This window comes from Palaemon carinicauda, chromosome 29 (assembly GCF_036898095.1).
Source record: "Palaemon carinicauda isolate YSFRI2023 chromosome 29, ASM3689809v2, whole genome shotgun sequence".
Lineage (NCBI taxonomy): Eukaryota > Metazoa > Arthropoda > Malacostraca > Decapoda > Palaemonidae > Palaemon > Palaemon carinicauda.
In genome coordinates, this window is record NC_090753.1 from 85,371,820 (window position 1) to 85,387,119 (window position 15,300).

Sequence of the window (15,300 nt, forward strand, 5' to 3'; positions counted from 1 at the left end):
AGAGAGAGAGAGAGAGAGAGAGAGAGAGAGAGGTAGATTCGGAAACCAAGACTGCCGTGTTGTAGTTAAGAGAGGGGGAGGTGATGGGAAGGGCGGAATCTGTGCGTGTATGTGCATATCTACTTGACGGGTCGCGTACAATAGCGTTAACATAATGGGCACCATTTCTCAAACCAGAATAGTAAACTACAGTAAATAGATTTTGAGATATAATAAAAGGAAATAGATATCGGTTAAGGAGCAATAGAAACTACAAATTAAAAATAAAATCAGCAATAGAGATTTCTAGCATCCTATCACAATGAGATGATGATGATGATCTCACTATAATGAATGGTGATTTTTTCAAGTAACTCAAAAATTCTAAAATAGATTAAAACTGAAAGTTTTATTCAAAGCATGTATAATATTGGTGATTATTAGGTAGAATACATGAAAAACATAATTACCACATTATATTATTATCATTATTATTATCATTATTATTACTTGCTAAGCTACAACCCTAGTTGGAAAAACAGGATGCTATAAGCCCAGGGGCCCCAACAGGGAAAATAGCCCAGTGAGGAAAGGAAACGAGGAAAAATAAGATATTTTAAAAGTAATAACATTAAAATAAATATTTCATATATAAACTATGAAAACTTTAACAAAACAAGAGGAAATTAGATAGAACAGTGTGCACGAGTGTACCCTCAAGCAAGAGAACTCTAACCCAAAACAGTGGAAGACCATGGTACATAGGCTATGGCACTACACAAGACTAGAGAACATTGGTTTGATTTTGGAGTGTCCTTCTCCTAGAAGAGCTGCTTACCATCGCTAAAGAGTCTCTTCTAACCTTACCCGGAGGAAAGTAGCCACTGAACAAATACAGTGCAGTAGTTAACCCCTTGAGCGAAGAATTGTTTGGCAATCTCAGTGTTGTCAGGTGTATGAGGACAGAGGAGAATCTGTAAAGAATAGGCCAGACTATTCGGCGTATGTGTGGGCAAAGAGAAAGAACCGTAACCAGAGAGATGGATCCAATGTAGTACTGTCTGGCCAGTCAAAGGACCCCATATCATGTTGATACACAAACCATTTCACCACGTTAAATATATACAAATAATTCAAATGCATAGAAAAAAAATACTAAACAGTTGACAATTTGTAATACTTCTCACCAACGACAAAACAAGTATCAAACGAGTCGGAGCGTCTCTGATATCTCTCTGGGGTTCTATAAGTGATAAGTAGCCACTAGAATAAGTGCCTACTTGGATAAGTGGCCACTTGGGACTCCTTGGGTCAGTGTCACCACTCCAGCAGAAGGAGAAAATAGAAAAAAAAGTATTTTTAGTATTCGGATCCTATGATTTTTTCCCATTATTTTCCGTCTAATTTTATTATGTTTCGTCTCGTGTACCCTAATTGTTTTGTAGTGTCTCTATCTATCTACCTATCTATCTATCTATCTAACAAGCCATATACTGTGGCTATCTATCTATCTATCTATCTAACAAGTCATTTACTGTGTCTATCTATCTATCTATCTAACAAGCCATGTACTGTGTCTATCTATCTATCTATCTAACAAGCCATTTACTGTGTCTATCTATCTATCTATCTAACAAGCAATTTGCTGTGTCCATCTATCTATCTATCTATCTATCAAGACACTTCCCCAAATTCTGGGGGGTACCCGACATAAAAGAAAAGAACAAAAGGAGACTTTTTTTTCTCTTAGCTCCTCCCAGCCTGATGAGGGATTCGGCCGAGTTTGGGTTGGTACTGCTAGGGTACCCATTCCCGTTATACACCACAAATGAAGCTTCATATGCTGAATCCCCTACTGATGCTACCTCGGCGGTCACCTCTATAATATTCATAACTATGTCTTTAGTATTTCTATGATATTTATTACTATATCTCTATTACCTTAAAATATTTATATCTTTATATCTTAATACTAGTGTATGCGACCAGTCAAAACTGACGGCTAAATATCTAAATCCCAACCATTTTTAATAACTACAACCTGATAGTTTGGGCAATTTGTGGGAGATTATGCTTCCCGAGTGGTTGCCGCTCAGTGTGACAGGAAATTTATATATATATATATATATATATATATATATATATATATATATATATATATATATATATATATATATGCATATATAATTTGGTGAAATTCCATCAAAGAGTTTTGACGCAATCGTGTTAAGACATACGACCAAATAAATTTTATAATAATAATAATAATCATCATCATACTGTTCTATATGTTTCCTTATTTCCTTTCCTCACTGGGCTATTTTCCCTGTTGGAGCCCGTGGCCTCATGGCATCCTGCTTTTCCAACTAGGGATGTAGCTTAGCTGCTATTACTACTACTACTACTACTACTACTACTACTACTACTACTAATAATAATAATAATAATAATAATTACATTAATAATAATAATGATTAAAATAATAATAATAATAATAATAATAATAATAATAATAACAATAATAATAATGATAATAATAATAATAACAATAATAATAATAATAACAATAATAATAACAATAATAATAATAATAATAATAATAATAATAATAATAATAATAATAACAACAATAACAATAATAATAATAATGATAATAATAATAATTAAAACAAATAAACGCAGGTCACCAGTTCATTACCTCCTTGGCGGAGTTAATAATAATAATAATAATAATAATAATAATAATAATAATAATAATAATAATAATAATAATAATAATAATAACTTTGCAGTGCTGCACCACAATTAATCCAGAATATAAACATTCACACCCATTATTCATTCATTTCCATTAAAGTGTCCATTACCAATTACACACGGCTGCCATTAAAGCGAAACCTTTAAAATTCCGAACAATTAATCAAAGACGAATTTATCGAGAGAGAGAGAGAGAGAGAGAGAGAGAGAGAGAGAGAGAGAGAGAGAGAGAGAGAGAGAGAGATTGATGGCGACGATGATTAATGAGCCTTTAATCACGGTTGATTAATTTTTGGCAATGAGTGATTACCCCTTCATTGATCGTTTGATCCCCCTCCAATTCCCCCTCCCCCCTCCCCAGCTGTTACTACCACCCCCTCTCCCTCCCCCTTACCATGCAATCCGCGTGAGTGTCCGAGCATAGCTTAAGCGTTGAATTTGCATCGGGGGAAGGGGGTGTGTGAACGGTCGATCTTAGAGGAAGGGGCATGTGGCAAGAGAGGTAGGGGGTGAATTTTCAAGGGTATGAAGGGTAGGGGTTATGTGAAGGAATATGTAGTGGTATAGGAAGGGGTACGCGAACGGTGGTTGTAATGGTAGAGAAAAGGGTGAATTTCAAAAGGTATTACTGTAATATATGTTCAGTAACATAACTACAGTAGAACTTAACTGTACTGTATCTGTTAACTGTTTTCGTTGACAACTGGACACACGTAGATTATTTACATTTAATGTAAATACAATATGTACTTAAAAAAAATGTAGTGTAATACCCTTTTCCTGTTCTGTGCATATTTCAACTATTTATGATTAACTACAGTCAATTTCTTTTAGCGATGCAGATTTGCACCGACTCGCAGCGGTGCCCTTTTAGCTCGGAAAAGTTTCCTGATCGCTGATTGGTTGGACGAGACAATTCTAACCAATCAGCGATCAGGAAAATTTTCCGATCTAAAAGGGCACCGCTGCGAGTTGGTGCAAATCTGCCTCGATAAAAGAAATGGACTATAAGTGTCCATATTTTATATCATAACACGACTACTAACTTCACATACCCCCTCGTATGTGAAGTTGGATGTATTGGTAGAGGTAGGGGGCATGTGACAAGAGAGGTAGGGGTGTATTTATATGGGTATACAAGGGGAGGGTGTATATGAATAATTCCAAATTCCTTATTCGCATATTAATCGTTGCCGTAGGATTCGATCGAGTGTCTGCGGGTATTTTTTTTTAGGATAAAGGAGTGGTGAGAATGTTGGAGTGACTGAACGATTGGGGACGTGATAAGGTGTGTTTTTTATATGCTGTAGGTATTATTATTATTATTATTATTATTATTATTATTATTATTATTATTATTAATACTAATATGATAATAATAATAATAATAATAATAATAATAATAATAATTACAATAAGAAGAAGAAGAATAAAAATAAGAATAATAATGATAATAATAATAATAATAATAATCTTCGATACAATATAGGAACCCGGAACCCTCGGAGACTTTCATATTCCTTAAGAAATTTTGGAATCACCAACTCCATCTCCAGATTTCCCGAACGTTTCTCTCCTCTCCATTCAGAAGACGGTGTTAAATAATAATAATAATAATAATAATAATAATAATAATAATAATAATAATAATAATAATAATAATAATCTTCGATGCAATATAGGAACCCGGAGCCATCCGGAGAATTGGTGATTCCGAAATGTCGCCAGGAATTTGAAAGTCTCCAGAGAGATCGTACAGCGGCAACAATCGGTTTTTTTCAAAATAATGCTGATACAGGCCCCAGTATCTGTGTTATTGAATATGACTTACATAGTAAACAAAGCGATTTCACTGTTTATGGATATCATCGGGACCCTTAAAGGAAAATTGAACTGGCCTCAAATGGCAGATTCGGCCCTTCTAGAGCAGAATCTCGCTTGCGAGGATATGACGTTAGAACTTCAGGGACAGCTGCGAGCTCTTCAGGAGTCGTGGTTCTTCAAATGGTTTTCGTGGCTACTCCCAGAGGCGCCGCACTTTGAAGACTGCCCAGCAGTCGCCTCTCAGGATGGATTCCTCGGCAGGTGGCTGCGGCGCTGTCCTTGGGTTGGGGGCTTGTGGAAAGCCCGCGAGGAACTACAGCGGTGCGAAGTTGGTTTGCGTCAGATGGAGAGAGAAGCATTAAGATTCAAAGACGAATTGCAATCAACGTGGTTCGTTGGCAAGCTTCTCCCCGAATTTGACTTGGGACAAAGGATGGAAGAATCCCTTTCTATTGGAAATAGGAACTACTACATCGGCATGGCTGCTGCTTCCGTCATACTTGGCGGAATTATGCTTGCCTGGAGGAGGAGGAGGATGGCTAAAGAAGATGTGGACAGCAGCTCTTTGGAAGAATATGTTCCAGAAATGGAGCACGTAGGCGAAGATCTGTTGGACGGAAATGAACTGGAAATGAAAACCGATCAGACTACTCTCTTGCAAAATCTCAAGGATGAGAATGATGGGTTACAAGGACAAATTAAAGAAATGGGAAGAATAGTAGAAATGGACAAAAAACTGCAAAATGGACAAGTAAAGGAATTGAAAAATGAGGTAGGTGAATTAAAGGCAGAAAAAAATAAGCTGGAATCTGAGTGCGTCGGAGGAAGGAACATGAAAATTTGCTGGAAATTCTCAGGAAGGAGAATGCAGAAATGAAGAAAGAACAAATTCAAAACAGAGAACAAGTCAACGAATTGAAAAATGTGGTAGATGAATTAAAGACAGAAAAAGATAAGCTGGAATGTGAGTGCGTCGGAAAAGACATCCAGATGAGGGAACATGAAAATTTGCTGGAAATTCTCAGGAAGGAGAATGCAGAAATGAAGAAAGAACAAATTCAAAACAGAGAACAAGTCAACGAATTGAAAAATGAGGTAGATGAATTAAAGGCAGAAAAAGATAAGCTGGAATGTGAGTGCGTCGGAAAAGACATCCAGATGAGGGAACATGAAAATTTGCTGGAAATTCTCAGGAAAGAGAATGCAGAAATGAAGAAAGAACAAATTCAAAACAGAGAACAAGTCAACGAATTGAAAAATGTGGTAGATGAATTAAAGACAGAAAAAGATAAGCTGGAATGTGAGTGCGTCGGAAAAGACATCCAGATGAGGGAACATGAAAATTTGCTGGAAATTCTCAGGAAGGAGAATGCAGAAATGAAGAAAGAACAAATTCAAAACAGAGAACAAGTCAACGAATTGAAAAATGAGGTAGATGAATTAAAGGCAGAAAAAGATAAGCTGGAATGTGAGTGCGTCGGAAAAGACATCCAGATGAGGGAACATGAAAATTTGCTGGAAATTCTCAGGAAAGAGAATGCAGAAATGAAGAAAGAACAAATTCAAAACAGAGAACAAGTCAACGAATTGAAAAATGAGGTAGATGAATTAAAGGCAGAAAAAGATAAGCTGGAATGTGAGTGCGTCGGAAAAGACATCCAGATGAGGGAACATGAAAATTTGCTGGAAATTCTCAGGAAAGAGAATGCAGAAATGAAGAAAGAACAAATTCAAAACAGAGAACAAGTCAACGAATTGAAAAATGAGGTAGATGAATTAAAGGCAGAAAAAGATAAGCTGGAATGTGAGTGCGTCGGAAAAGACATCCAGATGAGGGAACATGAAAATTTGCTGGAAATTCTCAGGAAAGAGAATGCAGAAATGAAGAAAGAACAAATTCAAAACAGAGAACAAGTCAACGAATTGAAAAATGAGGTAGATGAATTAAAGGCAGAAAAAGATAAGCTGGAATGTGAGTGCGTCGGAAAAGACATCCAGATGAGGGAACATGAAAATTTGCTGGAAATTCTCAGGAAAGAGAATGCAGAAATGAAGAAAGAACAAATTCAAAACAGAGAACAAGTCAACGAATTGAAAAATGAGGTAGATGAATTAAAGGCAGAAAAAGATAAGCTGGAATGTGAGTGCGTCGGAAAAGACATCCAGATGAGGGAACATGAAAATTTGCTGGAAATTCTCAGGAAAGAGAATGCAGAAATGAAGAAAGAACAAATTCAAAACAGAGAACAAGTCAACGAATTGAAAAATGAGGTAGATGAATTAAAGGCAGAAAAAGATAAGCTGGAATCTGAGTGCGTCGGAAAAGACATCCAGATGAGGGAACATGAAAATTTGCTGGAAATTCTCAGGAAAGAGAATGCAGAAATGAAGAAAGAACAAATTCAAAACAGAGAACAAGTCAACGAATTGAAAAATGAGGTAGATGAATTAAAGGCAGAAAAAGATAAGCTGGAATCTGAGTGCGTCGGAAAAGACATCCAGATGAGGGAACATGAAAATTTGCTGGAAATTCTCAGGAAAGAGAATGCAGAAATGAAGAAAGAACAAATTCAAAACAGAGAACAAGTCAACGAATTGAAAAATGAGGTAGATGAATTAAAGGCAGAAAAAGATAAGCTGGAATGTGAGTGCGTCGGAAAAGACATCCAGATGAGGGAACATGAAAATTTGCTGGAAATTCTCAGGAAAGAGAATGCAGAAATGAAGAAAGAACAAATTCAAAACAGAGAACAAGTCAACGAATTGAAAAATGTGGTAGATGAATTAAAGACAGAAAAAGATAAGCTGGAATGTGAGTGCGTCGGAAAAGACATCCAGATGAGGGAACATGAAAATTTGCTGGAAATTCTCAGGAAAGAGAATGCAGAAATGAAGAAAGAACAAATTCAAAACAGAGAACAAGTCAACGAATTGAAAAATGTGGTAGATGAATTAAAGACAGAAAAAGATAAGCTGGAATGTGAGTGCGTCGGAAAAGACATCCAGATGAGGGAACATGAAAATTTGCTGGAAATTCTCAGGAAAGAGAATGCAGAAATGAAGAAAGAACAAATTCAAAACAGAGAACAAGTCAACGAATTGAAAAATGTGGTAGATGAATTAAAGACAGAAAAAGATAAGCTGGAATGTGAGTGCGTCGGAAAAGACATCCAGATGAGGGAACATGAAAATTTGCTGGAAATTCTCAGGAAGGAGAATGCAGAAATGAAGAAAGAACAAATTCAAAACAGAGAACAAGTCAACGAATTGAAAAATGTGGTAGATGAATTAAAGACAGAAAAAGATAAGCTGGAATGTGAGTGCGTCGGAAAAGACATCCAGATGAGGGAACATGAAAATATGCTGGAAATTCTAAGGAAAGAGAATGCAGGAATGAAGGAAGAACAAATTCAAAACAGAGAACAAGTCAACGAATTGAAAAATGAGGTAGATGAATTAAAGACAGAAAAAGATAAGCTGGAATCTGAGTGCGACGGAAAAGACATCCAGATGAGGGAACATGAAAATATGCTGGAAATTCTAAGGAAAGAGAATGCAGGAATGAAGGAAGAACAAATTCAAAACAGAGAACAAGTCAACGAATTGAAAAATGAGGTAGATGAATTAAAGACAGAAAAAGATAAGCTGGAATCTGAGTGCGACGGAAAAGACATCCAGATGAGGGAACAGGAAAATTTGCTGGAAATTCTCAGGAAAAAGAGAATGAGAAAAGGAAGAAAAATCAAATTGAGAAAACAGTAAACCTGAATAAATTGAAAAATGAAGTGGGTAAATTAAAGGCAGAAAAGACAAAATTGGAGTCTGAATGTGTCCAAAAAGAGCTTCAAAAGAAGAAACTGGAAAATTTGCTGGAAAGTCTTAGAAAGGAAAAACAAAGTGGAAATAAATGGAAACGAAAATTTGTATATATACTGTATATATATATATATATATATATATATATATATATATATATATATATGTATATATATATGTATATATATATATATATATATATATATATATATGTATATATATATATATATATATATATATATATATATATATATATATATATATATATCCTATCACTCTCAGCAGTATTACCATACGTATGAATATTCAGCCTCTCCCCGTTCCCCGCGTAGGGAATAGAGAAAATAGTCATACCCAACTGAGAGGGGGGGTACCCCAAGAGGTACACAATCTCCCTCAAATTGCCAAAACTGCCGCGTTGTAGTTAGGAAAGAGGGAGAGAGGCGGTGGGAGGATCGAATCTGTGTCCATATCTACCTCAATATTCACTTTATTTTTGACTGGTCGAGTACACTAGTAATAATAATTGTGATATTAGTTGTTGATGTGTTAATTGGTCTTAGTCTTATAATCCTTATCAAAACCTTTTTTATCATTTCATTACTTATCTTATCATCAATAATCAACAGCCTACTTCAGCAAATATCAATAACAATAACAGTTGTTGATGATTTTATTGTTTAGTATTATAACTACCATTATCATCGTTATCAGCACCATTCTTCATCATTTTATTACTAATATTCATCATTATCAACACCTTCTACGCCTATTGACGCAAAGGGCCTCGGTCAGATTTCGCCAGTGGAGTGATTCTATTACTAATATTGGTATCATTAATCAATAATATACTTCAACCAACATCAAAATCAATAATTTCACTAACAAAAAAAAAAAAAAAAAAAAAAAAAAAAAAACTACTTATTTCAACGAATTCAACCCAAATTTAACCAATTGTTTCAACAAAACTTTCCCAGAATAAAGGATATATCGGCCCCCTATAAAAATGGGGTAATTAATTTATAGGTTTAAAGGCCACTAATGAATGGCAGAGGCAAGAGCCAGTGACATTTCCCTATCAAGCAGGACAATGCATTAGAGACACCATACATACATATGATCAGCGCCCAAGCCCCTTCTCCACCCAAGTTAGGACCAAGGAAGGTTAGGCAATGGTTACTGATGACTCAGCAGATAAAACTATAGGCTCTCCTAAACTCCTCCATTCTTAGCTCACAAGGATGGCGAGGTTGCAGAGACCAAAGAAACTAACGAGTTTGAGGGGGACTCGAACCCCAATCTGGCGTTCACCAGTCAGGGACGTTACCACATCGGCCACCACAACCAGTCACCATTAATTCACATAAACGAGTTTTTCTAATTAATGAATTAGGGCGACTTATTCCCCCACTTTGTAAAGTTGAGTTCACCCTAACATATTATGGCCATCTCGCGCGAAAAGTTTTGCAATTTATGCAGAAAATTTCTCCCGTAAGGATATTAAAAGGGAGGCGAGTGGTGATTTTGAGAACTATAGTTTAAATTTTCTTTGTTATTTCATTTTGCATAATTATTGTTAGTGTTGGTTCTTTTTTAATTTTCCTTATAAACTAGTGTACGAGACCCGTCAAAAATTAAAAGGGAGGCGAGGGGCAATTTTGAGAAGTATAGTTTAAATTTATTTTTTTTCTTTCATTTTGCATAATTATTAGTGTCTGTTCTTTTTCATTTTTCTTACAAACTAGTGTACGAGACCCGTCAAAAATTGAATGGGAGGCGAATGGCCATTGTGAGAAGTATATTTAAATTTATTTTTTCTTTCATTTTCCTTATCATTATTAGTGCTGGTTCTTTTAAATTCTTTCTATAAACAAGTGTACAAGACCCGTCAAAAATTAAAAGGGAGGCGAACGGCCATTTTGATAAATATAGTTTAAATTTCATTTTTCTTTCATTTGGCATAATTATTAGTGTCTGTTCTTTTTCATTTTTCTTATAAACAAGTGTACAGGACCAGTCAAAAATCGTCTAAATATTCAAATAGCTATATACGCACACAGATTCAACCCTCTCGGCCCCTCCGCCTTTCCTAACTACAACATGGCAGTTGTGGTTTCTGAGTATACCTCATGGGGTAGCCCCTCTCTCCAGGGTATGACTACTCCCTCTTCCCCTGGATAAGGGACGGGGAGAGACCGTATAGTTATACGTCTCGCAATGCCACTCAGTGTAACTGGACATATGTATATATATATATATATATATATATATATATATATATATATATATATATATATATATATATATATATATATATATATATACATATATACATATATATAGGTATATATATATATATATATATATATATATATATATATATATATATATATACATATATATATATATATATATATATATATATGTATATATTTATGGAGTAGGTTGGCCAGGGCACCAGCCGCCCGTTGAGACACTACCGCTAGAGAGTTATGGGGTCCTTTGACTGGCCAGACAGTACTACATAGGACCCTTCTCTCTGGTTACGGGTCTTTCCCGTTTCCTACACAGACACCGAAATCTGGCCTATTCTTTACACATTCTCCTCTGTCCTCATATACATGACAACACTAAGATTGCCAAACAATTCTTCTTCTCTCAAGGGGTTAACTACAGCACTGTAATTGTTCAGTGGCTACTTTCCTCTTGGTAAAGGTAGAAGAGACTCTTCAGCTATGGTAAGCAGCTCTTCTAGGAGAAGTACATATATATATATATATATATATATATATATATATATATATATATATATATATATATATCTATATATATCTATATATATATAGATATATATATAGATATATATACATATACATATATATATATATATATATATATATATATATATATAGAGAGAGAGAGAGAGAGAGAGAGAGAGAGAGAGAGAGAGAGAGAGAGAGAGAGAGAGAGATTAAAATCAATCTTCATCACCAGCTAATAGTCCACTGATTAAAACTGTTTATGTAACAAAAACATTTATATTTACGTAAAAAATAAAGAAAAACAAAGCCAACTAAACAAAGGACATAAAAAAACCACCTCGCCGCAGAACACAAAAAACAAACAATAGAATAAACAAACAAACAAACGATGACCCTACGGGCATAGCCTCTAAGACACCATCCTTTTGTTTGTGATTTTGTTTACGCTACCGGTAGAGGTTTTATATTAGAAGAGAGAGGGGAGAGAGGAGGGGAGAGAGATGGAGGGGGGAGAGAGGGGGAGGGGGAGAGAAGGAGGGGTAGAGAAGAGGGGGTCGAATACCCCCTCTCCCCCTTTTCATATCTCATTGTTTTGCCAAGACCCTGGGGCCACTTGTCCATTGTTGTAAACATACATTTTGATTAGTGTGTGTGTGTGTGTGTGTGTGTGTACGTGCAGTTGTGGCTACTAGTGGCTTCAGACTCTCTCTCTCTCTCTCTCTCTCTCTCTCTCTCTCTCTCTCTCTCTCTCTCTCTCTCTCTCTCTTTTTAAGTGTGTATTTCGAGATATGGAAAGGCTTGGAACTTAAAAATCAAGGGTTTGGTCCTGAATAAAAGTTTTGCTTTGTTTGGGATAATTTCTTATTTTTACTAAATAAACATACATATACATAATCATAATTATGTATATACATATGTATGTATGTATGTATGTATGTATGTATATATGTATGTCTGTATGTATGTGTGTATGGATATACCGGCATGTATGGTAGCAACAACATATGCAGACACTTCCACCCAATTATAAGGCAAAAGCCTCAGGCATTTCCTTACTCATGTCTGGGGTTTGGCCAGTTTTCATCACCACGATGGCCACTGCGGATTGGTGATGGTGGAAGACTTTAGCCTGATCGCTTAAAGCGAACCAACCTAGTATGGGTGCCCCTAACTAGTACAGCTTTGCTGATTATGGCGATACACAAACCCTTTCACTACGTTAAGGTATCCCCACTCGGGGTATGTAGGCTATGCATATATACATATATTTATAAAAACATTTTTTTTATTTTGGAAAATGGTTTAATTCCAACGACCTTCTAAACACTAGTTATGATCTTACTACTCAGCTTAACATTGTACTTAGATTTAAAATAAAATAAGTATACCATAATTATAATAACTTTCATTAAATCATTAATTATTATGTGAGTAAATTTGAAAAAGGGTCCCTCTTCTATTGGTATTTTTTCGATTTGTTTCATTGTATTTTCATTGCTTTCTTCTGTTTTCTGTTTTCTTCTCCAGTCAGATTTTTTCTTATTCCTAATCTATTCCATTCTTCTGTTTTTGTAATTATTTTTACCATTTTAATTTTTAATTCATTTCCATATGTTTTGGGGCTTTTTTCAATTCTTTCTTTACTTCTTCCTTATTTTTCATGTTCTCTCTCTCTCTCTCTCTCTCTCTCTCTCCTCTCTCTCTCTCTCTCTCCTCTCTCTCTCTCTCTCTCTCTCTCTCTCTTAATGTTGCAATTTCTGTACATACAAAATAGCAATACTTGGAATAGACTTCCAGTGGATGTAGTAAAACAATAACACGGTAAACGAGTTCCAGAATAAGTTAGACAAGATCATAAGAACTCTCTAAATGCTTAAACTAAATCGCTCTACCAAAGAGCAAATTGGAGTCTTAGCGGATGGACTAAAAAGTCTTTGAGACATCAAAAATCCTTGTAACTCTCTCTCTCTCTCTCTTCTCTCCTCTCTCTCTCTCTCTCTCTCTCTCTCTCTCTCTCTCTCTCTCTCTCTCTCTCTGTCACATATCTTAATTCAAATCCTCATTTTCTCATTTCTATTCTTTGTCCCCATTATCTTTCTTATTTATTTCTTTATTCCTATTTCACTTCCTTTTGTTCTACTTGACATTTCTTGCTCTTCTTCCATCTCTTTCACCTCTTCCTCTTCACATTTATTCTTTTTTTCTATTTATTACTTTATAAAACTCCACTTCCTTTTGTCCTCCTCCCGACATTTCTTGCTCTTTTTCCTTTTCTTTCTCTTACTCTTCTTCTCTTCTTCACTTTCTTTTTTCTCTTCCTCTCCCTCTTACTCCTTCTACTTCCTCTCCCTTTTCTTCTTTTCCTCTTTCACTTTCTGTATTTTTCTCCACTTCTTCTTCTTCTTCTTCTTCATATTTTTCCTCTTCCTCTCCTTCCTCTTCTTCATTTTTCCCCTTTTCATCTCCCCTTTCTTCCTCAACTTCTTCCTTCCCTCTCTCTTCTTCTTCCTTCTCCTCTTCTTCTTATTCCTCTCCCTCTTCTTCTTCATTCTCCTCCTCCTCTCCCTTTTTCTTCTTCCACCTCCTTCTCCTCATCTTCTTCCACTCCCTCTTCTTCTTTCTCCTCTTCCTATCCCTTATCTTCTTCCTCTCTCTCTTCTTCTTTCTCTTCTTCCTATCCCTTTTCTCTTCCACCTCCCTCCTCTTCTTCTTCCTCTTCTTCCCCTCACTCTTCTTCTTTCACTTCTTCCTATCCCTTATCCTCTTCTACTTCCTCCTCCTCTTCTTCCTCTTCTTCCTTTCCCTCTTCTTCTTTCTCCTTTTTCTATCCCTTATCTCTTCTACCTTCTCCTTTTCTTCCTCTCCATCTTTTTCTTCTTCTTTTATCTCTTCCTATCACTTATCTTCATCAACCCCTTCCTCTTCTTCTTCTTCCTCTCACTCTTCTTCTTTCTCCTCTTCCTCTCCATTTTCTTCCACCTCCTCCTCCTCTTCTTCCTCTTCCACTTCTCCCTCTTCTTCCTTCCCTCTTCTTCTTCTTTCTCCTCTTTCTCTACCCTTTCTTTCACCTCCTCCTCTTCTTCCTCTTCCTCCTCTCCCTCTTCTTCCTCCCTTCTCCCTCTTATCGACGCATGTGTCAAAGCAAGATGTGTTGGAGTGGCTGCTGCGAAAACCTTTGCTACTGACGCGTCAACAATGGTTGACTTAAACGCTACGTATCGGCTTTCTCTCTCTCTCTCTCTCTCCCCTCTCTCTCTCTCTCTCTCTCTCTCTCTCTTCATCTCCTCTCTCTCTCTCTCTCTCTCTTTATAGATATGTATTCTTTACTTATATATATATATATATATATATATATATATATATATATATATATATATATATATATATATACTGTATATTTATATAAAATATCTCTCTCTCTCTCTCTCTCCTCTCTCTCTCTCTCTCTCTCTCTCTCATGAATATATATATATATATATATATATATATATATAGTATATATATATATATATATATATATATATAAACATGGATTGTCTCCTAATACAAAGCGAGAGAGAGAGAAAGAGAGAGAGAGAGAGAGAGAGAGAGAGAGAGAGAGAGAGAGAGAGAGAGAGAGAGAGAGAGAGAGGAGAACATTTATCCAAACATTATCAATAACTACTTAGCAAAAGACCCACCAAGTTCCTTATTAAACTTCTCGACTTGGCACCTACTCCTTCGCCCTCCCCCCCCAATTTCACCTGGCACCTAATAAGTTGCAACATAAACGCCAACAACTTGAAGGGTTTCACTCCGGCACTCCGTAGCTACTCCAAGGGCACTCCGTATCCACTCCAGCTACACTCAGCAGCACTCTCGAGGAGCAGATGGTGGCTGACATAATCCCAAATGGCAGCGTTGCCAACTCCGGTTCAATCTTCGACTTACGACTGTTGTTCTTTTCTTTTATTTTCTTTTTTCTTGAATTGTTTTTAAGTGTTTTTAGCTTTTATGTTTTGGTAATTATTCTAAATAATGTATTTTCGTTTAATAATTGATCATATAAAGCTGACTTTCTAGGTTTAAATGGTTAATAGAATATTTTTTACAATAGTGGTGTCTTGTATCAGGGTGTTTAACGTTGACAACGCTGCCGTCATCAAGGGCTTTTGCCGCTCAC

At 35.9% G+C, this 15,300-nt stretch overlaps 1 protein-coding gene and 1 long non-coding RNA gene across 2 annotated transcripts in view; one reads left to right on the forward strand and one right to left on the reverse strand.

The window, feature by feature from the left end:
- Window positions 1-15,300, reverse strand: part of LOC137622302 (uncharacterized) — a 333,069-nt gene that overhangs the window by 232,136 nt on the left and 85,633 nt on the right. The gene's annotated exons all lie outside the window — the stretch shown is intronic.
- The window catches only part of LOC137622149 (glutamate decarboxylase-like), a 36,680-nt gene continuing 25,938 nt past the window's right edge, over window positions 4,559-15,300 (forward strand). Inside the window, exons 1-2 of the mRNA XM_068352585.1 lie at window positions 4,559-5,332; window positions 7,855-8,175. Coding sequence (XP_068208686.1) covers window positions 4,559-5,332; window positions 7,855-8,175 — 1,095 coding nt within the window. The remainder of the gene's footprint in view (window positions 5,333-7,854; window positions 8,176-15,300) is intronic.